The following is a 25,391-nucleotide window of genomic DNA, read 5'->3' as shown; positions in this document are numbered from 1 at the left end:
TGTTGAGTTTGGGGGGAAGATAAAATAAGGAATGTTGTCTTTGATGAGGAAGAAAATAATATTTCTCTTCCTAATATTGTCATCATTCAAGATGCAATTACGGAACAAGCAATTAATGATCAGGTCCCTGTTCATGACATTGTTATGGAACAGGCTTTGGTCCCTGACATTGCTTTGGGTCAAGACAATAATGAACCACCCCCTATGCCACCTATAGAACAAACTCAACAAACTCAAGAAGTGCCATTAAGGAGATCCACTAGAGAAAGGAGAAATGCAATTCCGGATGATTATATTGTGTTTCTTCAAGAGCATGAAAATATTTTAAGCTTGAAGGAAGATGATCCAATCAACTTCCAACAAGTCTTAGAAAGCTCTAATGCTCATAAATGGATTGATGCCATGAAAGATGAGATGCAATCTATGAAAGACAACGACGTTTGGGATCTTATTGAGTTGCCTAAAGGTGCGAAACCCATTGGTTGTAAATGGATATTTAAAACCAAAAGGGATTCAAATGGCAACATCGAAAGATATAAGGCACGTCTAGTTGCTAGAGGTTTCACTCAGAAAGAAGGCATAGACTATAAAGAGACTTTCTCTCCGGTTTCTACGAAGGACTCTTTTAGGACAATAATGGCGCTTGTGGCTCATTTGGATTTGGAGCTACATCAGATGGACGTAAAGACAGCGTTTCTCAATGGTAACATTGATGAGACAATTTATATGGTGCAACCAGAAAACTTTGTATTGGGAGATTCAAAGTCTATGGTTTGCAAATTGAAAAAGTCCATCTATGGCCTTAAGCAAGCTTCTCGTCAATGGTACCACAAATTCCATCAGGTTATTATCTCCTATGGCTTTGAGGTGAACTTAGTGGAAGATTGTGTGTATCACAAGTTCAGTGGGAGTAAATTCATATTCCTGATATTATATGTTGATGATATCTTACTTGCCAGTAGCGATATAGGCTTATTGCATGAAACCAAGAAACTTCTCACTAAAATTTTTGAGATGAAGGACCTTGGTGATGCATCTTTTGTCTTAGGAATACAGATACTTCGAGATCGCGCTCAAGGTATCCTACGGTTATCACAAAAGGCCTACATTGAAAAGATTTTGGATAGATTTGGCATGAAGGATTGTACGTCAGGAGATACGCCCATATCTAGGGGAGACAAGTTTAGTTTTGCCCAATGCCCTAAAGGTAAGCTTGAGATGATAGAAATGACAATGCCCAGATTTGTACTCGCCCTGATATAGCATTTATAGTGGGAGTGTTAGGAAGATACTTGAGCAATCCAGGAATGGATCATTGGAAAGCAGCCAAGAGGGTTATACGGTATTTAAAGAGAACAAAAGATTATATGCTTACATATCGGAGGTCAGATCAATTAGAGATCGTCGGATATACTGACTCTGATTTTGCTGGATGCCAAAATAGTAAAAGATCCATGTCAGGTTTTGTGTACATGTTGGCTGGAGGAGCTATTTCTTGGAAGAGTGTTAAACAGACACTCGTAGCTTCCTCTTATATGGCCGCTGAATTTGTAGCTTGTTTTGAGGCATCCAACCTTGGGGTATGGCTGCAAAACTTTGTCACAGGGTTGCATATAGTGAGTGGTGTTGAAAGGCCACTGAAGATTTATTGTGACAACAGGTCAGCAGTGTTGTACTCCAACAACAACAGAAGCTCTTCAAAATCAAAGCACATCGATATAAAGTTTCTGGTTGTTAAAGAAAGAGTTCAGAGTGGTTAGATTTCCATAGAACACATAGGGACGAACTCCATGCTTGCGGATCCGCTTACTAAAGGCTTAGTGCCTAAGGTCTTTCACGAGCATATTGCTCATATGGGTGTTGTTTTGTTCGATGACACTACGGTTTAGTGAGAGTTCTTTATGTTAGTATTCTATGAAGATTAAATTTTCTGCAGAATAAAGAATTCAATGTTATTTTCCCTCTGAATGTATTAAATTTTGTGCTTGTGTTTCTGCTTTGTATATGCAGAAAATTTAGGATTGATCTCCTAAAGATTAAAGTAGGACCAATTGGAAATAGGCATGGTAAGATCACATTGCATGTAATTTCCATGCCACTCATCCATACTTGATCTGTGTCATTGAATATATTGGTGCGATGACCATGGAAGGTTTAGTTACGCTTGAAAGTGACAAAAGTCGCCATGATCTCATATTGATATAGGAGGTGGACCAGATTGTATCTAAGGAGGAATCTAAAGAAAAATAGCATACAGTTGCGCACTAAAGATATACGATATAATTATCTCAAGTTAATATGTGGCCCAAGTGGGAGATTGTTAGGAAATTATATTTTCTAATAATTATTACGGGTCACATATTATATTAATAATTATATTGTGCTATTTATATATATTGGGTAAATTAAAGTGATCAGTTAAATATTCCGAAATAGATTCCTAAGTGAGTATGGGCTGAATGAGTGGATACCGGTGTTGGGCCAACTAGGTATAATGGGAGCTTATTGGCCCAACAATAAAGATAAAAATACTATAAAAAAAGGTTATGGTCCCCAATACGTCATATCAACAACCCTAGTTTCTCTTCCCCATCAAGAGAGAGACGGCACACTAAGGAATAAGGTTTTAGGATGATTTGACTGAGGAAGACTACAAACCCCAAGAGACAAGATCAAAGTTATTCCGCTGCAATGGAGACATGTATTCCTCTACCTTTATGTTGTTCTTATTTTTCTTTATGATTTGGTATGATGGATCTTGGCTTGTGGGTGATGGTTATCACCATAAAGTTTAGAGGAATTAAAAATTCCAACACATGACACTATGACAACTTATGAATCTTATGATGCACCGACACTGACACGTGACACGGGACACGACACGACACGCCGACACGTAAAATGTCATATTTCGACACGTTAGGACACGTTTTGATATTAAATAATATTTTTAATATATATAATATAATTTATATTTAATACATATAACATCCCATAATAAGTCATATAACCAATTAAATATTCAAATTTCATAATATAAATATAAACAAAAAAAAATTTCCTACCTTGTTAATTTTTCATGTAAAATTTTATAACAAAAAACTTGATTTATAAATTATTTTTCTATGTTTAGTTAATAAAATAAAATTTAGGCTATCAAAAAAAAAATTAGACTTAAAAAAAACATGTCAGATGCATGTCAGAAGGTTGACCGCGTCTTCGAAAAATGTGTCAAAACGTTAATCGCGTGTCCTAAAATGTTGACCGCGTGTCGGACACGTGTCAGTATCCGACACGCATCTTTTCAAAAAATTTGTGTGTCGGTGTTATGGAGATGACATCAATAGAGCTCTCATGTGACAGTCCGGATGATTTGTTCAAAATTTTGTACTTTCATATCACTTCACATTAATTAATGAGTTTTATAAGAGTTATGTTGTAAAAATAATAATTGTGTTATGTTATAGAGATTTGTTTTGCATGCTGTAGCTTTTTTTTTCTTCAAAACATGCGGGTCCCACAAAATGTTGTGTGTGTAGAAAACTTTTTATATGATGAATGCAAACCCCTTAATTAATATCATAAATAATAATTAAAATTTAATAATTAATATTTATAATAACTATTATTATTTTAAGATTTGGCTTTAAATTCAATGAATCAAATAATAATTAATACAGTAAATAATTCTTATTTGTCTACGTGAAATTCTTGTAAATTTTAAAATGTCAAATTTATTGTGAATTATGACAATATGATAATTGATCTTTCTTGTTCATTCTCTATTTCTCTATTCGCCGGAACAATACAAATGTTTAATATCATTTAAGTTGGGCGAGTTATACCCTTCATAGTTCATAATTGCTTAAATGCTAGAATTATTTTTAAAACATACTTTTGTGCTACGATTCCATATTTTAAGGGGGGTGATTAATCAATAGGCTCTGTTATTGTTTTATTTTCAAAAGATGTTAGTAACATTGGTGGTATATAGATGTGTTTTATGGAGAGTGAAATATGTTAATATAGGGGTGCTCATAATAACAATGATAGAGATCAAAGCACTTGAGCTCTTATCTTGTAATTGTGTTTCTTTGGGCCTTTGCCCCTTTAATGTACTAAAAAAAAAAGAGTATCAACTTTTCACCATAAAAATTGCAGAATATTTTGGGCAATTTTCGAATTTTAATGATTTTCTGAATGCCAATAACTCTGGCTAGAAAATTGTTTATTTCCTTGACTGAAAAGTTATATACTGTTCGGTTTTGCTTGAATGTGTAACATTCCGCTATTTGTGCCTATAATATCCCGGTGGCTGACGAAGGTGGGGAGTGCTCACTGGTTCAAAGAGGCATGAACAAGGAGCGGCTCCTGGCAAGCTTCTAGCGGAGGGTACATGAATGAATCGAATACACACCCGAAAGAGAAGGATTCCAAAGATTGTACATGTATAGGATTTCTACAGTTGGGGATAGCTTATAAGAATTAATTGGAACAGTGTCCATTGTGCCACTGTTCCAAGACTTTTTTACCTAAATGCCACACCTACGGACTATTTTCCCAAACTGCCACGCAGGCACGTTCGCTAGGAGTAGTAGCGAACTAGGTATGCTGATGTGTCAGCTTCCTGGTGGTGCAGGAGTTCGCTTCTGACATAGGCGAACTTGGTAGCAATAAATGCTGACACCATGCACAGTTCGCTGCCATCATCAGCGAACTTGGTGTGACACGTGTCTGACATGAACTTAGTTCACTGGGGGTGAAGGTGAACTCCTTGCCATGTGTCAATTGGCACGCAGTTAGCTGACTAGGACAACGAACTAGGTGCAGAGTGGCAGCAACTGACACAGTTCGCTGGACCCATCAACGAACTCTGTGCCACGTGGCAGCTCCCCAGAAGTTCGCTGCATGGGAAAGTGAACTACATGCCGACAGTTACAGTTCGCTGGCCTAGGTGGCGAACTCAGTGGTATTTAAACCCCACCCCTTCCCTTCCAGACCCACTTTGTCATTGTCATGCGTTTTCCCTTTAAAGGTCCATTCTTGTTTGTTGTTTTTTGCTATTTTAGTACATAAAATAAGTGAGAGTAACAATGATGTAATATGTATTCTATATTACAATGGGAGGAGATATTTTGGACCGAACGGTCATGTGTTTGAAGGAGATACAAAGATGTTCCGAATGAGTCCGTGTTGCAAATATACTGAGCTGAAGAAAATCATATACAAGAAGTTGAGATTACAACGAGGTCAATCCCTGTCTCGACTGATTGCTAGATGTGCTTCTGGTAACCCGGTGCAATAGGTTGTTGTGGAGGTGGTTGAGGATGAAGATGTGTCACTAGTAGTTGATGCATTTCGACAGCATGGAGAGTCCTTATACATCGAGTTATATGCGGAACTAAACACCGGTGGAGAGGCAAGCACTCAAAGTTTCATCCCTACCAGTTACTCCATAGACATTAACAGGGAGCCGCAAGTAAATCCCGAAGATATGCATGTGTCACCCCCAATAACACAACCTTTAGATGTGATTCCTGCCAATGACATGTATGATCCGTCGTGGCGTACTGATAGTTCCGAGGAGGAGGTTGATGTAGGTCTAGTCCCTGACAGTGACTCGTCGGATACAGACGTTGATGGTGATTTCGAATTGGAGTCGTCCACTGCATTGGTTGAACCGATTCCATCACCGGGCATTGTTGGTGCGCATGACCCACCACCTGTTGCAGGTTAGGTAGTTTACCGTTTGAGTTTTATTATATTTTTAAAATGGATTACAAATGACATGCGAAACTTATGTTAAACAGGAGAGGATAATGTTCCATTTTGGTCGCAAATACCACATTACACGAACATTAACTGGGCACACCCCGATGAAGAGTGTGATGACATGCAAGGGGCACAAGTACCAAATTGGCAAATGGGTCAAGAGCTCTATAAGGACCAGCAGTTTGAAAGGAAGCAGCATGTACAAATGGCCATCAAACAATATTGTATGGCAAATAATCGCACAACTGTCGTGCTAAAAAGTGATACGAAAAGGCTGATCATGATTTGTCAAAATCACAATGATGGTTGTCCATGGAGGATGCAGGCATATCTCAAAAAAAGCAGTCATGAATGGATAACAGGCATATGGAACAACATCCATACATGTGTTAGTCATACACTGTCACAGGATCACAAACAACTTAACTCTAGTTTCTTTTGTTCATTGATCATCGGTAAGTCAACCATCCGCTCTATGTTTAAATAAATATCGTATTCGTAACGCTAATACGCTGTTGTTTGTCAAACCGCAGAAATGATTGGGCTGTGGAGGAGAGTGATAGAAGAGTGAGAGAAGAAAAATAAGAGAGAGAGGGGCGGCTGGGGAGGAGAGAAATGGGGGGAGGGGGAGGGGTGGGTTTATATAGGGTTGTGAAATGTAGCCGTTACACCAAGTTCGCTGCCCCCAGTGAACTTGGTGCGTGTCAGCCACGTGGCATGCTAGCCATTGCACAGAGTTCGCGGATATGGCCAGCGACCTCTCTTGCATGCAAGCCACGTGGCCTGATAGGTGAGGCATTAATTGCAACAGAGGTCACTGGGGCTGTAGCGAACTACGTGTCCACCAGAAAGTTGACACATCATGATAAAGAGTTCGCTACAGCCCTGGGCGAACTTGCCCTCGTGGCAGTTGGTATATTTTACTGTTGGCGTGACATTTAGGTAAAAAAGTCTTGGAACAGTGGCACAATGGTCACTGTTCCGAATTAATTGGTACTACTTAGACTAACAAGATGCATCTATCCTTTTTACGTATTTTGACCCAGAACTCAGGATTTTCACTAATCCTACCCTTTAATCCTCATTTTAACTATAATTATGTATTTTAAATCTATGCGGTGTTATATATCTCATGTCCCGTGTTAGTGTCGGTTCAACATAGGCTTGAGATAACATGTCTCAATGGTATGGTTCGTTCTTTTGCAGTATGTACAAACTTGTTTCCACGACCTCTACCTTGGCTGAAACGAATTTGTGCTCTATCCGTTGGTCCTCTTGATTTTTGTTGTTCAACAACATTGATGAATGTTTATAGGGACAATGACTATATTGCCACTTTTTGGGCAGAAATTTACCTAATTGTCACGCCTGAAAAAATTTGCCAAAATGCCACGTCACAATCCCGCTGGTCTGACAAGCGGGAATGGACTGGACACGTGTCAGCGTCTGAATGGTCAATCATTCTCGCTGGGCTGCCCAGCTAGAATGACAGAATGCTGACACGTGGCAAAAGTACAGGCATTCTCTGGATATCTGTACTTTTTTAAATTGTACACGAAACAAATGCGCTAACAGATCACGGTTTTAGCTTTAGTATAATTAAATTGTACTCAATGGATGGTGGAGAATTGATCAATCATAGACCTATTTTAAAAGAAACATCGTTTTCCAAATTATAAATTACTTATATATGTACACCACCTATCCGTGACTGTGAGTCTTTATGAGTAACTAGTAACTAGCGTAATATTCTTAAGAAAATAATGCGCCAATTAACCCTCATTATGTACCATATCCGTCAATCAAAGTAAGTTAAGGTTACCTTCTGTCCCCATCAAGAATGAGTAGTTGAATGGACTCCTCGAGTTACCAATTACTAATTAGTTAGGGATGAAATAACATTTTCCTATAAATTAATAGTTCTTTCTTTTTTTTTTTTTTTGGAAATAATTAATAGTTCTTTCTGATACCCAAGTAGCACTGTCAAGATTACAATCCGTTTACTACAATACTTTTTCTTTTCTTTTCTCAATGTTATTTGCCCAACTAAAAATAGTATCTGAAAAAGATTGAAATTGGCAACAACAAAAAAAAAAATTCCAGAATTCTGTTTTTCTTTTGGAAAGTAATTAACGGAGCACATGGATAGAGGGGGAAACAAGGTTTGGAGGGAAACTGAAAGTAGAGATTATATATAGCCGCAACAAGTACAAATGTTTAAGAAGGAGTAGGTTGGTAAGGAACCTCCGATATATACTATAAGTAAAGGGGTTTATTAATCTTATGTTACATGAGAGTACTATCTCATGTGGGTGATACAAATATGTGGGGTCCACAATTTAAAATGAAAAGAAAAAAGAAAAGAAAAAATTGGCACAAAATTCTATGAGTGTATAACATGAGATAAGTATCTTATGTTGCATGAGAGTATCATTTCCCATAAGTAAATTAAGACAAAACAAAAATAATATACTTTTAAGGGAACAAAACAGTTGTCTGGCTCCAGGAATCCTATTGATGAATTTAGAATAGGTTAACCAGCAGAATAGAGCAAGACGCACAGTACAAACATTACAATATGGAGATGTAAAAAAGTCTCGAGAAGGGTTGATTGGATAAGTTCAAGTCGGTGTAATTCATTTAGATTAGCCAAGCTAACTTTACTTTATAAAAAGGAAAGCAAGGAGCTTCGGTGCATGGAATCAAAACCAGGTATGGTTCAAAATTCAGTAGGTTCAAAGCTCGGGGAACGTTTTGTCTCGGTTATTGTTGCCTTTTAATGAAAGTGAGGATAACTGCCTCGAAAAGGAGCTTTGATCAGACAGTGCATGCGTGAACCAGTTGCCAAACATACATGTTTATCTTCTAATACGCATGGAAAAATACAAAAGAAATTAATGTCATACACAATCTCTAATTAATCTAATATCTAAGGCCGCTACGCTGTTCCCGAACGTAACTGGTTTGTCTAGAAGCCCCTACCATATATAACTAACCCTTGCTCAAACTGAAACAACAAAAATATATTTATTTATTTTTGGATAAATTTAATGGGATCAATCCCGTTCGAGTCCGAAACATGAAAATATTTTAGTCATATATTTACGTTATCTTCATAAACCGCGACATAAATTGTTGTTTTGTTGCTAAAACATGATAGAGCTTGTAATTATGAGACGACCACAAAAGCACCCATTATTCTTCTCATATAATAACAGAATCAAACTCACCAAAGATATTCATCAATTTTGTTATCAAAAAAAAAAAAAAGATATTCATCAATTTAATCACAGTCTCGAGTACAGGAAAACATATATCACCTAATCATAAAAAAAAAGGACACACAAATTCTAAAGAAGCATAGAACTTCAATTCGTCCAGAGAACAAAAATAAATAAAAGAAAATGACGTCTCCCAAGTTTTCTAAATTGGATAATTAATTTGTGTTTTTACGATATTGAGAGTCGGTAATAAAATAGTGGATGCTGTGAGAGAGAGAAAGGTGTTGCATGTCAGCTAACATAGTTATGTTCATATCATACCGCTAAATATGGAAAAGAGAGCGTTGTATTGAAAAGGCATAAGATTTACTTTTTTAAATTTAGTGTAATTTTGAAATAAAATAAAAGTAATACATTTTAATTTAATTAAAAGGTTTGAATTAAAGAGAATATAACTAAATTAAACTTTGTTTTATCTATGTGCCAAAATTTAATCAAAGAGTGACACTCGAGTGCTTGGCCATATAAAATGTAACTTTTTTGATAGGTTATTTTAACTTGTATTGCGAGTTGTGGCCAGGTGGCACGAATTATTGAACTATTTTATATACTAATATATTACTTGTGCGATGCACGGAGAAAAAAGATTAAAATTTTTGTCGTACGTCGTGGTTGGTTAATCGCACTACAAATTTTATTCTTATAAAAAAACTGTGTTGCAATCTTGTTCTATATTTCAGGTGAAAAAAACTGGTTTGTTAACATGTCATCGTATTAAGTCACGCTTAATTAAAATGCGGAATATCTTTTTCTTTTCAATTATGACGTCATTAAACTTAGCCAAGTTGATTACTTAATCAATTTTCATAAAAACATCGTCTGTATGTAAATTGCAAAAGTCAGCTAACTGAAATACCTCATAAATAAATAAGTGAGTATCTAAGTCACGGATCTACAAGACGTAGTCCGGGCAATATCCTGATACATTAAATCAACACCGAACTAAAAACATAAAGTCAAGTCAAAGTGGCATGGACAATCCCCATGCTCACCAATTAACAACATAATCAAAAGAGTCTCAACAATAACATCAAATGAAGCTATAAGCATGATATTAATATACATAAACCAGCATCCAAGCATAGTCAACATAAGCAGATAAACATCAATCAACTAAGCTCCGGCCTCCTGCCGCTAGAGGTCTCAACCCCTGAGTTACCTGAACTTGAAATAAGCGCCTCAAACGTGGGGTGAGATCTCTGAACAGAAATCTCAGTAAGACAAGGGGTCCTCAATGATCTTCCACCCCAAGCTCACTTATGTAACACCCCGTGTTAACCCGGTTTGTTAACATGTCATCGTATTAAGCCACGCTTAATTAAAAATGCAGAATATTCTTTTTTTTTCAATTATGACGTCATTATCCTTACCAAGTTGAATTACTTAATTCATTTCCAAAACATTGCCTGTATGTAAATGCAAAAGACAGACATCTATACTGAATAACCTCATAACATAATTAAGATCATTAACTGAGTCCCTAGTCACGGTACTACAACACGTAAGCCGGACGGCCCTGATAGTTATACAACCCAAATCTAATCAACAACATAATCAAATGTGGCATGGACAATCCCCATGCTCACCAAATAAGGAAACAAGGCCCAACAGCAGTCTCAACAATAACAGCATAATCATAAAGATAACATAACAACATCCAGCATATAATCATAACAGCAAACATCTAACTCAGCTCCGGCCTCCTGCCGCTAGAGGTCTCAACCCTCGCATTACCTGAACCTGAAATATGTGCCCCAAACGTGGGGTGAGATCTCTAAAAAGAAATCTCAGTAAGACAAGGGGTCCTCAAACATCTTCCCCCCAAGCTCACTTACATGTGCAATATAAGTTCTAAAGCAATTTAAACAATATATATAAGTTCCAAAGTCAGTGTAATGCATAGATAACCATGTCATGCGTGTCAATATAATCTACTGGCCAGAGAAATGCATGATATACGTCTATCTCCTACAAATAGTGCAAGACGCTACTTGCATCCACCCCAGTCTCACCATCTTGTATGACGCTACATACTCAGGCTTACCGTCAAAGTGGAACAACACATGCATATTATAAGGCCCTTACACATAATAGTTCAAAAGAATTCCAATCATCAAAGCATGAAAACACATCATGCATATAAACCATTCCCCTATGGGGTATGGTGGAACCAACAGTGGCTAAACCAAGGACACGAAAGCTTACCTTGCAAGCTAACTTTCCAAGCCAAGAGTCCACACTAGCTCAAAGTCATCAAACAGCACAATCACAATCTGTTTATACTAGAAATATCATCAATACTCATGCTCTATAATTTCATGTCAAAAGGAATACGTTTTCTTTCTCATTTTCGCTTACTGCAAGCTTTTCTCAAAGCCTTAAGCATTAAACTGCGTTTACTCTTTTTAAAGCTTTAATTGCAGCTCTTTACCGAAAATTCTAAGATTTTAATATGTTAAACTAGCTAGACATCTCCAGATTTACAACGACATATTATATGTCTCAATCGAAGTTGTATAACCCCGGTTATGTTTTACGCTAGGTGACTGCTGCAAACGAAATTTCCAGCAACCAAAACGCGACTTAAAATTGATACTGCGATCAAACCACTTATCCAATGGCTATGAAATTTTACATAGTTGTATCCCTATGTGTTAGCTTGACATAGGTCGAAATAACACTCAATTTAGAGCTCTGTAGCTCAAGATATCAAATTTTTATTAAAACAGGTTCGTTGCTGTCCAGACCAAAATATCGGGATATGGCCAAAGGAATATCGGGATATCGATATCCGGATATTTCCGGAGGGATATCCGGATATCAATATCGGGATATCATATCCGGATATTGGTTCCAATATCGGGATATTTTGCGACAGAATGCCAAAAATACATTTTTTCAAGAGTTTGTCCTACAAGCTTCAACTTTTTACACTTCTAGACATTCAAGCATGCATTTTTAAACACATTTAAGCTAATGATCATCTTGGTTATTTATTTTCTTCATTTAACATACCAAGACTCAATCTTTTACATAAAAACTCAAGAACAAAGGTTGAAGCATATACCCAAGCTTCCAAAACAGAGAAAATGGATGATCTTGGAGCTCCCAATAATGCTCAAAGGTACTGACTTTGAAGGTGCACGAAAATGGTGATCAAATGTTGATTCTTTCTCACCAAAGATGGCTTCTTGAAGCCACACAAGCAAGGAACAATGGCTCCTCCCCCACAAGTAGTGAAGTCAGCCTTAGAAACACTAAGGACAACACCACCAACACAGAAAAAAGAGCTCTCACACCCTCTCAAGTCTTCCTCAAGCCCAACAATGGTGTTTGTATGAAGGAAAAGTGAAGAAAGGTAGTCACTTTGAGGCTCAAGGGAGAAGAAAGCTATGGAAATGGATGAGGAAGGGGCTGTCACCAGAAACCAACGTGGAGGAGGCTGAAGATCAGCCTAGGTTAATGTGCAAGGGTCTATTATAGGCCACACTTAATTAATCACACAGTATTAGCACTAATAGCTACGCTTATCATTTTAATCCCAAACTTTGGAATCTGAACCTACTCATTTTTATAAGATTTATCATATTTTTATTTTATTTTTCGCAGCACCTTTCCGGTACGCACTTTTCCATAGCCAGTATCAGTTCTGACACCAGTTCTCATTATTTTGACCTGAAACTCGTTTTACTAGTCCTATATAATATTTTAAGAATATTCATAGACTTATTATAATTTTCTGAGATACTTTGTCGGTACGCATTTATACCGAGTAGCAGAACTGGTATCTGCATTTTCGTCAGAAAAGCGACTTTCAGCATTATTACTCACTTACTATAATTATTAAAGCCTCATAATAATTATTAGGGTCAATTATGGAATTATTTCCTAATTTCTCTTAATTAATTAACTTCCTTAATTAACGGTGCGAGTTCTTACAACTTACATGTGCAATATAAGTTCCAAAAATAGTTAAACAGTATAAGTTTCAAAATAGTGCAATGCAGCAGATAATCATGTCATGTGTGTTGTAACTAATCTACTGGCCAGAGAAATGCAGGAATACGTCTATTACCCACACTAATGCAAGACAATCACAATTTGTTTATACAATAATTAATCATCAATAATCATTGCTCAAGATTACATTAAGTGATTAAGGCTTCCTAGCTCATTTTAACTCATTTCATGTTGTTTCTGCAGGAGGTATTCAAATACTACACGATTAGTTTTCGAATACTCCAGCTCTCCAGAAAGTATTCGATTACTTTCACTAAAGTATTCGAATACCACAAGGTATTCGAATACCAACACCCCAAGTATCCAAATACCACAGTATTCGAATACCAAAACTCACTGTATTCGAATACTCTCCAGTATTCGAATACTTCTTCAAAGGTATCTGAATACTTTTCTTTCCAGAAAAGTATCCCAATACTCTAGCAAGGAGTATTTGATTACTAGAGGACAAGTATTCGAATACTACACGAAAAGTATTCGAATACTTCTCCATCAGAATGTAGAAATTCGAACAGACTTCTGCATAATCCCACTTTTAAGGGTCCAAATGTGATTTGGAGTCCAATGACTCTATAAACAGATATTCATAAGCATGTTAATAACTTAGAAACACACTCATTTACTTAAATGATCCAAATTTTACTTTTTAACCGATTAAACAAGCTTAAAACCTCAAAATGACAAAGTGTTATCATGGTATACCTTCCAAGGCTTAAAACTCCGAAAATGGCACACAAAAGGGGTCTTCTACAAAGCACCAAGGTTCAGCCACAACAAGACTACGAAAATCAACAACAAGCTTGCCCCTTTATGCCAAAAGGTGGCTTCTTGAAGCTCAAGAAGCCAAGAACAAGGCCTCACTCAACCAACTCAGAAAAACAACCCTCAAAACCTCTCAAGTCAGAAGCTACACTCAGAAATGGAGCACCTTTCACACACTCAAGGCTCAAGCACACTCAAGTATGAAGCTTTTGTGAAGAAATCAAAGGGGGATGTGATCTCTTGAGGCTTTCAATGGAGAATGAAGGTGGAAAATAGAGGAGGAAGGCTGAAGGCAGTCAGCACAAGGGTCTCACATAGAGATGGAATATGGCCTAGGGTTTTGGGCCCAAAGGCTATTTATAGCTACAATAAACCAATCACACTGTATTAGCACTAATAGCTACACTTATCATTTTAATCTCAAACTTTGGAATCTGAACCTACTCTTTTTTCTAAGATTCATCATATTTTTATTTAATTTTTCGCAGCACCTTTCTGGTATGCGCTTTTCCATAGCCAGTATCAGTTCTGGCACCAGTTCTCATTATTTTAACTTGAAACTTGTTTTACAAGTCCTATATATTATTCTAGTGACATATACACACTTTTCATAATTTTTCGGGATACTTCATTTGTATGCATTTATACCGAGTAGCAGAACCGGTATCTGCACTTTTCGTCAGAAAAGCGACTTTCAGCATTATTAATTACTTAATAATATTATTTAAGCCTTATCATAATTATTAGGATCAATTATGGAATTATTTCCTAATTTCTCATAATTAATTATTTAACTTTCTTAATTAACGGTGCAGGTTCTTACATAACACCCCACAATTATTTTCTTTTCTTTTTCTTTTTCAGTGGGACCAACGCTAAGAGTATTTCAGACTAATTCCTATAACAAGAGATTCATTTCTCCTTATATGTATTATATGCATAATCATGCCAACTCACAAATTCACATATTAAATTATTGAATAGCATTTAACCATGCATGAAACAACTGTAACGGTTATTTAATTAACGATTCAAATTCAAATAAAAGACATTTAATAGTCATCGAGAATCAAATCACAATAAAAATATAATTATGACATTATTTTCTAAAAAATTGGTGTATTAAATTATTGAATAACATTTAACCATGCATGAAACAATTGTAATGGTTATTTAATTAACGGTTCAAATTCAAATAAAAGACGTTTAATAGTCATCGAGAATCAAATCACAATAAAAATAATAATTATGACATTAATTTTGATTCCAAAAAGAGTGAATTCAATTAAAAAAATAGTACTAAATAAATGAACAGAAAAATATTTATGCAGTTAATGCAGATAAGTTATCTGCATTTACTTCCAAAACGACGTCTTTTTGGAATTGAAAGATTAAAAAATTATAATTATAAAGACTATAATATCTCTGAAATAAATTAAAATTATAAAACACCACGATTTTCATCCCAAAATGACGTCGTATTGGGCTTACTGCAGATAACTTATCTGCAGTAACTGCAGAAAACTTATCTGCAGTAACTGCAGAAAAAGTGAACCTATGAATGAAAATAAAATATATTATACACAAAACAAAACTATTAAACTCATCGCCTTTCATTTAGTAGCATGCATAAATGGTTGCAATATGTATGACATCTCTTTTCATGAATGCATTTAAAAAAATGCATAAATTGCTTCAACGATTTTTCATTCATTACAAAAATTAAATTTGATTGATGACAAATAATTTATAACTGTTTTTTAATTATATATATTTTTAAAATAAACAATGGAATATAATTCATTGATAATTATCAGTTTTTGTATAAATGAGCAATTAACACGATAACCAATTATGTAGCAATATCTCTTTTCTCCATGAACACAAAATTTCTAAAATGAATCGTTTTGTTTATTAACTAGGAAAAATAATAAACATCCAAAAAAGCCACGGTTGATGCATAAAATAATGAAAAGCCATTATGTGCAATCATGAAAAACCAAGCATGATGCATAAAAGAACTAAAATAATGGAATTGAAATAATTGTAAACTTGACTCACTAAAGTTAAGCTTTTTCTTCCTAGTTGATATGGATTTGATTATATGATGCGTAGTGGTGCTCCAACCATAAATAAATGCACATGACTAAATAATGAGATGTCCTATAATCGACAAATTTGTTTGAATAATTTATCAAGGCTAAAACAAAATACAGTAAACAAACAAACATCATGATCCTGTTTCAAAGATTTTTTAGAAGTATAGTGCATAAACCGAAACACATATACCAAGTAACAAACGCATCTTATGCCATAGTTGCGAGGGACAAACGGAGTGAGATTAGGGACATTACCATTTTCTGCATTTGGATGAGGGGTATCAAGTTGAGCCGCTGATTCGGGACCAGGCGAGAATGGCATCCTTGGCGAATGAATCGGAGACCAACAATGGCAGCGCGCCGGTTGTAGTGGCACCATTGATGGTGGATCAGTTCGCGATCATCAAGTACATGAAGGAAACCGTTATGATTGGTACATTCTTCCCTCTCCCTTTTCTCGTCCTCTCTCTGTGTTTAGTTTATGAAAGATGAAAGAAAAATTATTGCTACTTGAAACAAGTGTCTAGGTGCTATTGAGCATGTGAATGAGAGAGGTGTGCTGTATTTGAGTGTGGAATTCTTTTTCTGGGTTTGTGTTGGAAGAGAAAGCACTGAATGTGGTTGAAGAGAAAGAGAGTGTATTTAGAATGAAAGATGCAATGTGAAAGGGGAAATGTCACTTGATATGGTAGAGAATTAGAGTGTTATCTGGCCGAGCCGAGCTGAGCTTTGGTCTTAAGACGCTAAGTCTTGAGGAGGGAGAGAGCTATTACAAGCAGTATAAAAAATATAAAATAAAAATTAATACACTAGGTCAGCCTGAGATGCTCTAAGGCCGAGCATTTCAATTGAAGCCTGATGCCATTTTATTAAAGGAGCTTTTATACAAGTCCAAGTCTGGTTCCAACAACGAATTTTAGACATGTAAGCTTAAGCCTTCACGAGCCAAGGCAAAGGCCCCTGGTTCGTTTAGCACCCCTATAGAGAATACATGTTCTATAAAGTGTTGTAAAATGAAGATAACTAGGAGGGAAATATAGAGATAAAAGAGACATAAGAGAATATATTCTTCTTATATTGTAGTAGCACTTAAAGCTTTATGCATGCCTCTATATACATGTTCACAAAATAAGGTATGTGAAGAGATCGCAATACCAAGTTTTATCATGCTGCAACAGTTGTCAGAAGAAGGTTTAATAGAATTCTTATGCTGAAGGATGAAAATAACTCGTGGATAGAAGACCCTGCGGAACTGAAAACCATGGTCTTGGCTTTTAGGAAGCTGTACGAAGACGATGGCCTGCCCTTACCGGATTTTCCTTTGCCTGGAAATTTCCCAAGGTCACTGCCTTATCCTTCACTACCATTCACCATGTCCCCAGTGTAGAGGAGATTAAGGAAGTTTTCTTTAGCATGGATGGTCTGAAATCTCCTAGGCCAGATGGCTTACATGCGTTGTTTTTTCAATCGCAGTGGAATTCTGTGGAGAATTCGGTGGTGGATTTGATTAAGGGGGTGTTTACCAACCCTATCAAAATTAGGGACATTAACTAGTCCTTAATCTGCCTCATACCGAAGGAGGACAACCCTGAGGTTATTAGCAAGTTTCGTCCGATTAGTTTGTGCAATGTGGTTTTCAAAGCCAAAACTAAGATCGTGGCCAACAGGCTAAAACCCCATTTAGGCTCTCTTATCATGCCTAATCAATGTAGCTTCATCAGAGGAAGACACAGTACTGATAACATTATCATAGCCCAAGAGATAATGCATTCCATGAAGATCAAGAGAGGATCAGTGGGGTGGATGGCCTTAAAAGTGGATTTACAGAAGGCCTATGATAGAATTAATTGGAGCTTTCTTTGCAACACTTTGGAGGATATGGATCTGCATCACAGTACGGTGGAGTTGATTATGGAGGGCGTTACTTCAACGACGATGAGTGTACTTTGGAATGGGAACAAGACGGACGAGTTTCAACCTTCTAGGAGCATAAGACAAGGAGACCCCCTCTCTCCTTATCTTTCTGTCTTGTGTATAGAGAGGCTTGCGCACTTGATCATGGAAGCGGTGAATAAGAAGCTCTGGAAACCGGTTTGTTTAAGAAGGAAAGGGCCTCCCATCACTCATCTTTTCTTTGCTGATGACCTTCTGCTCTATGCAGAGGCATCTGTGGACCAGGCGAGAATCATCAAAGGAATTCTAGATTGCTTCTGAAGTTCCTCTGGCCAAAGAGTTAGCAAGGAGAAAACTAGGCTGTTCTTCTCTAGGAATGTCAATCAATCCGGGACCGCAGAAATAGCTCAGCTTATGCAATTCTCCATTGCACCTGACTTGGGAAAGTATTTAGGTATCCCTTTGATGTTTGGGAGAGTCAAATCCTCTACTTTCAACTATGTCATTAAATGGATAGACCAGAGACTTAATAGTTGGAAAATGAGCTCCTTATCTCTGGCGGGAAGATCAACTATAATTCAATCTGTGATTGCAGCCACACCCTCGTATACGATGCAGTCTTGTTACTTACCAAGCAGTCTGTGTTTGGATATTGAGAAGTGTTCTAAAGACTTCCTCTGGGGATCAACCATTGAGAAGAGGAAGATTCATTCGGTTTCTTGGAGTAAGGTTTGCAAACCGAAGAAGGAAGGTGGATTGGGCCTGAGGAGTGTTAGGGAAAATAACTTAGTGTTCATGATGAAGATAGGGCATGGTTTGCTTACTAACAAAGATCGCCTTTGGGTTCAAGTCCTTAGGAACAAATACAATGTGGACGACGAGTTGATGCCTACCCTGAAACCAGTTAGCAATGCGTCTAATTTATGGAGAGGCATCTCAAGAGCATGACCCAAGATCATCCAGGGATCAAGGATCTAATTAGGGGATGGCTGCCAAACAGTTTTCAACAAAGATATTTGGCTCCCTGGAAATGCAAGGGTGCAACTTAGGGATGACGTAGACCGTACGGTGGAGGCAAATGACGTAGATCTTTGTTCATGCCATATTTTGTCTAAGTTTAGTTGATGATTTACCATGTTATATTTTGAGGTTTATTTCATTGTATTATATTTGGAGGATTTGTTGTATTATACTTTCATTGGAGAAATGTAAATTGCAATTACTTGATCTTGTGTAATCTTGAAGTATGATGTATGATGAAAGGGCAATAGGCCTATTTTAGGTTATAATTATGTGTATGTTTAAAGAAAGCATGCAAATGGATCAAAGTGATTGAAATGGTTTAAGTTTTATAATGTAAGAAATGAAATGTAAAGTGAGGAATTTGATATAAATTTTTGAGGGTTGTAAGAGCACCAAAGCATTGCTGGTCCTTAAATGTCACCCATGTCTATTAGGTACCAATTGAGGAGAGTAACACACTTTTGATAAAGTGGGATAGGTTGAATAAACAAAGGAGATGCCGTCGAATTTTCTAGAAAATGGCAGGTTTTGGGTGAACTTTGGGAGAGCATATCTCCCTCCACAGAAGTCCAATAGGGATGTTCCATACACAATTTTAAAGATTGAGATGCCAATTATATTGTGTCAAAATTTGGTAGCTATTGGAGTTGTACAAAGACTTGTAGAAGCAGTTGAGTACAGACTGTCCTGGACGTCCTACTGCAAGGGCTGTTGGGAGACCGATTTTGGGAAATTTATTTCTCCATCAATTCTTGGTCAAATTAGGCCTATCATATGTCAAATTTAATCTTGAGATGTCTAGTTTACTGCATAAAAATTGAGAGAAATTGGTGGAGTAGTTTGTCCAAAATTGTTGAAAGAGTAGAGGCTGTTTGGAGCTCTGTTTGAGGTTGGCTAGCAGCTTTGCTTGTCCAACTTCAAACGGTGATAACCGGAGCAAACGAGAACTTTATAGAGCGTGTGATAGCTTTTTGGAAAGATAATTAAGTACAAAATAATATACTAAAATATGAGAGACTCGTAACCACTAAATCTCTCGTAATGTCCAGATTACTGAACCATGTTCAGTTATTTAAAAACTGTAAAAGTGAGAATTATGCTATGTGAGTTTATGGGAACCCCTTAGCGACTTGAGAGAAGCATTATATGATAGTTAGGTATTATTTATAATTATTGCGTGTTTAGTTTTCAGTTATGATCACAGCTTTTACTCATTACGTTTTATTATTGTTTTAAATGCTTATGTAATGAAAAGAAAAAAGTTTACTCGCATTTTTAAATGAACTGCTATGATTGTAACTGCGCTTAATATCATAATCAATGTTAACACCGGTACGTAACGGGCTGTTACATTATTTTTTTTAACAACACTATAACATGCAAGTTTTCTTTTTTTAATGTATATAACACGTGAATCGGTTTTAAAGATATGGCCATTATTAGTTTTGGGTTTGTTTTTTTGTTTTTTTATATTCAAATATAACAAATAGTTGATATTGAGAATATTTTTGCTTGTGTTTCATATGATTAATTCTTCTTAAAATTATTATATATCTAATAATATTTTATTCTGTCATTAAAATTTTAATTTTAATTTATATTATTGTATAAAAAATTATATAATTACCCAATTTGACATATTATCATATTTTATCATCTTTGCGCAGGCCCATTGAAGACCAGAGCAAAGCGCAAAGAACAAACACAGACGTGATGCCCTCATCGCGAAACACAGACGCGATGCCCTCATTGCGACACACAAGGCGCGATGCCCTCATCGCGACACACAAGACGTGATGTCTTCATCACATCACACAAGACGCGATACCCACATCGCGTATGAAACCTTCTATAGGAAGTAAACTTAAGGCCCAAGGCAACTCCACCGCACCTTAACTCCAGTAAACAACGGACAACTCCAGCTTGCCACAACTCTACTACTAGACACTATGGAAGATAAGGCTACTCAGGTCCCCTAACTGACCTGCAGCTAGAGGTGTTCATCAACAGATCCAAACCGATTCAAACCGCGGTGACCGAACCGAAAAACCGATAACCGAATAAATCAAAAATCGAAAAACCGAGAACCGATTAAAAACCGCAAATTTTAATTGGATTGCATCGGTTTTTGGATGGGTTGATGAAAACCGATCCAATCCAAACCGATCCAATATATTAATTTCCCTCTACCTACTTGAGTATTTCCCTAATCATAACCTAAAAATTTCTAAACCCAAGAAAAAATCTAGTCATATCTCATCAACAAGATTTTATCTTTGTAGAGCTTCATATCTCATTGCCAATATTAAAAAAATTATATTATAGTTTACTAATGCTTTTGTATTTCAAAAAAAAAAATTACAAAGCCAATATATACAAAAGATGTTATTTGCACAATAATCATGAAATAAATTTTAAGATTTTCAAAAACCGAAAATCGACCCAATCCAAACCGAAAAAAATTAAATTGGATCGGATCGGATTTGAAAAAAAAATCAAAACCGAATGAATGATTATATGATCAAACCGAAGAAATTGGATCGGATGATTTTTGCTTCCAAAACCGATCTAATCCAGACCGCGAACACCCCTACCTGCAGCCCAAGGCTGGCCACTCAGAAGCCAAGCCGCCTTAATTAAGGTGGCATCTTAACTACTATATAAGCAAACGATATACCACCAAGGTACGATCATCTTTACTTAATCAACACAAAAACACCTGCCTCTGATACTGACTTAAGCATCGGAGTGTCTTCCCAGGTACCCCCAATTTGGTGCAACACGCCAACGAGAAGGACAAAGCTCAAGCACTCTCCAACAGCAATACCAGGCCCAGACCACTAACAACGTAAGCTGATTCAACCGTGTGTGATTGGACTCGATACATATAGGCCAGTCGATACTGTATTTGGTCTGATCACATATCTTTTTAATAAATTTATATATAAAAATTCATTTTTAATTTTAACATCTAACGACTCTTTTACTTTAAAGTGTCTTTCAATATTGCATAAAAACGTAGTTGTAAATTTTACGAAATTTCCTTCTAATTTTCTTTTTCAATATCCATTCATTTTTGGTTTTTCATTTTCATTTTCATTTTCTTTTTTATTATTATTTTTATTGTGTATACATATATATATAATATTTATATTTGTTTTTATTATTTTAATAATGATTGTACATTATAAATTTATTAATGATTGTAGATTATATTCTTCAGTGCCGGCAGATTAATGTGAAAGGATCCAACGATAAAGAAATTGGGGAAAAATTCGACCGTTGAGTGGGAGAAGCTTCGCCTCCTACAGCTACAAAAGAGAAGGGGATTTTTCACTGCCCCATCTCTTCTCATTCTTATTCACATTCATCCATTCTACGCAGCCACAGAGAAAGAACGAAGAAGAAGAAGGAGGACGAGGATTATACAATCAAGACCAAGAAGAGTTTGAAATGGCTTCAAGACCCATTGTTCCAAAACAAGCCAGAGATATTGTCTTTTTGGATGATTGTATATAAATATCGTTCTTTTGAATATATTTCTGTTCTTTTGAATCTATCTAGTCACTGTATGAATACAATGGACAACAAGATGCAATAACGAATAATTCTTGTCTGGGACTTTACAAATCTGTTCAAAATCAAAGACAAGTTTGGTTTCAGTTTTTTCCGGGTCTGGTCCCCCAATGTTATAGGAGGCCCTTTTATTTTATTTTATTTTAATTTTAATTTTAATTTTTTTAACCTTAGTATGGTGCATGTGAATCTTTGTTTAGATCGAAAGCTGTCATATTTTTTTTAATGGGGTGTTTTTTTTTTTTTTTTTTTTTTTGCAATGACATAGGCCAGGCTATGGTTGGCGGAGGAAAGCAACAGAAGAAGAACGATGCAACAGAGGAAAGGAACCGCAAAGCACTTGGCGATATTGGAAATTTAGTCACCTTAAGAGGATTTGAGGACAAACCCAATCGTCCCATTACAAGGTACTTTTTTTTTCTCTCTCTCTCTCTCTCTCTATGTGTGTGTGTGTGTGTGTGTGTGTGTGACGTGTGCCTATTAATCTAATATTTTTATGATTGTTTTAGGAGTTTCTGTGCCCAACTACTTGCTGAAAATAACAAGGTAAACTACTTATATAGCTTGTTCCATCTTGCTTTGTTTGATTGTTTAATTTAATTTCATTATACAGCATACAAAAAAAAATAACAAACTCTGTGTGTCTGAACCATGTTATTATGTTTTATGTCTTGACAAGTTCTTGGGATGTTCTGACTCAGGCAGCATGTGGTCTAACTAAAAAACCGAAGGTTGAGATTGTTGATATTGATGCTGGTGATGCTGGGAATGAGCTTGCTGCTGTGGAATATGTTGAAGATATTTACATGTTCTATAAGGAAGTGGAGGTGTCAAACATGATTGATATTCCCTTGATGTTACTTTTTTAATTTTAATTTTGTTTTCTCTTTCTTTTTTGTTGTTGTTGTGTGTGATGTAATGGGGTTCTAATTATGTTACTGTGAATGGTGATGCATGAAGAACGAGAGCCTTACCCAGGACTACATGAACACACAACACCAACCTGAGATAAATAAGAGAATGAGAGAAATACTGATTGATTGGTTGATGGATGTCCACTCAAAGTTTGAACTTTCACTTGAAACCCTTTATCTTACCATTAATATAATTGATCGGTTTCTATCAATTAAGACAGTGCCAAGAAGGGAACTGGAATTGGTTGGTGTTGGTGCCATGCTGATGGCATCCAAGTATGAAGAAATATGGCCCCCTCAGGTTTGATGCATGTTCACTATCATCAGTACTATTGGCCTCTTCAATGTCAAAAAGATATAAGCTGAGATAACAAACACTTGTTTTGCAGGTTAATGACTTTGTCTGCCTTTCAGACACAGCTTACACTCATGAACAGATTCTGGGGATGGAGAAAATCATACTTGGCAATCTGGAATGGACTTTGACTGTGCCTACACCATTTGTTTTCCTAGTTCGCTTTATCAAGGCATCAGTTCCTGATCAGATGGTGAGTGACACCTTTTGATTCAAATCTTTTTGTTCATTTTCATTTTGATATCTCATGTGAAATATTTTTTGTTTATACACTGTTGTTTTCAGTTGGAAAACATGGCCCATTTTCTTTGTGAGCTGGGAGTGATGCATTATGCCACCTTAGTTAAGTATTGCCCATCAATGGTTGCTGCCTCAGCAGTCTTTGCAGCTAGATGCACTCTTGATAAGAGCCCCGTTTGGAATGAGACACTTAAGCTACACACGGGTTACTCAGATGAACAACTAATGTAATATATTCTCCAAATATTGTGTAGTATTTTATTTTACTATTCATTATTATTATTATTATTATTATTAAATTGTTGATTCATTCAATTTGGCTTTGTTGGTTCCAAACAGGGAATGTGCTAGACTACTGGTCAACTTCCACTCCACGGTTGGAAATGGAAAGCATATGACTGTGTACAGAAAGTACTCTCATCCTCTGAGAGGGGCTGTTGCAGGGCTTCCATCAGCTAAGAATCTTCTAACCGAAGGTTCTACATCAATTTGCCCGGAACATTCTTAGTTTTATGTGGGATTCGGCAATAACTATTTGTTATTGTAGTATGGTATTGATTTTAGGGAAATGTATTTGTGCTGTCGCAGGAAAAAAAATTTGTTTCATGCACAGACATCGAACTATGCGCTTTCTTTTCTGTTTAATTTTATTGTTTTTTAAATGTATGGAGCCCACTTTTGTCTCTCTGCATGACAAAATGCTCAGTTATGTTACATGACGAAATGTAATCCCTTTGATTTTATATGGGATTTTGCAACTGCGTTCAATATGTTTTTTTCTTTGTTTCTTTTTTCTTTTACAAGCCCATTTGTACTCATTTTATGTGGTATTTTTTGGCAATGGTATTGGTTTTTTTACAAGCCCATTTGCATTCGGGTAAAACAAAATTTGACTTAGAAGTTGCAACCTTTCCGTTTTGTGCATTAGGGTAAAACAAAATTTGACTTAAAAGTTGCAACCTTTTCGTTTTTGAATATAGTTCATCGGGAGAAGACTATATTTACAAATTTTTTGTTTATAAACTGCACTATCTAATTGGTGATATACTCTTGATTGAAGTCTGATCAGTCATATTTAGTATAGTTTGTAAAAAAAAAAAATTAAATATAAGATTCCCTGATTCATTAAGTAAGCATAATGCAACACCTTTTGAAATAATCCTGTTAAAATTTTCAAGTCAATTACAAGCAATTCTATGATTTGTGGAGAGCGACAATTCCCAATACCCAAATAAATAGTGATTTATTTAATTTTTTTAAGCCCCTCAAAATGTCTTATTTAGTAGTCTCATACCTTGGACAATAAAGATTCCATGAGTTCAAAGCAAAAGAACTAACCATTGACAGTGTAGGATACACTAGATCCGGCTCGGTTATTGATAGAGTGAATAGATCTGTCATTTCTTGAAATATCTCTTCTGATTCAAAATCGTGGTGTAACGTGTATCCCCCCCTA

The 25,391-nt window shown here is 36.2% G+C and overlaps 1 protein-coding gene across 1 annotated transcript; it reads left to right on the top strand.

Moving 5' to 3' along the window:
* Window positions 1–22,303: 22,303 nt before the first annotated feature.
* LOC133288183 (G2/mitotic-specific cyclin S13-7-like) lies at window positions 22,304–24,443 on the top strand. The gene is made up of 8 exons (XM_061485890.1): window positions 22,304–22,345; window positions 22,700–22,833; window positions 22,936–22,972; window positions 23,128–23,253; window positions 23,387–23,641; window positions 23,730–23,888; window positions 23,981–24,162; window positions 24,275–24,443. The coding sequence occupies exons 1-8, from the start codon at window positions 22,304–22,306 to the stop codon at window positions 24,441–24,443; spliced, it is 1,104 nt and encodes a 367-aa protein (XP_061341874.1).
* The last annotated feature ends 948 nt before the right edge of the window (window positions 24,444–25,391 follow it).

Source organism: Gastrolobium bilobum, unplaced genomic scaffold, assembly GCF_033153095.1.
Source record: "Gastrolobium bilobum isolate Gb01-03AN ecotype WA unplaced genomic scaffold, APGP_CSIRO_Gbil_v1 utg7961, whole genome shotgun sequence".
Taxonomy (NCBI): Eukaryota; Viridiplantae; Streptophyta; class Magnoliopsida; order Fabales; family Fabaceae; genus Gastrolobium; species Gastrolobium bilobum.
The sequence above is the reverse complement of the archived record's forward strand: the minus strand, read 5'-3'. Positions and strand labels throughout refer to the sequence as shown.

Coding starts and splice junctions, on each gene's coding strand:
- LOC133288183 (XM_061485890.1), top strand. CDS start 22,304: ATGGCTTCAAGACCCATTGTTCCAAAACAAGCCAGAGATATT. Junction 22,346..22,699: donor CAAAACAAGCCAGAGATATT/GTCTTTTTGGAT, acceptor GACATAGGCCAG/GCTATGGTTGGCGGAGGAAA. Junction 23,642..23,729: donor AAGAAATATGGCCCCCTCAG/GTTTGATGCATG, acceptor CTTGTTTTGCAG/GTTAATGACTTTGTCTGCCT.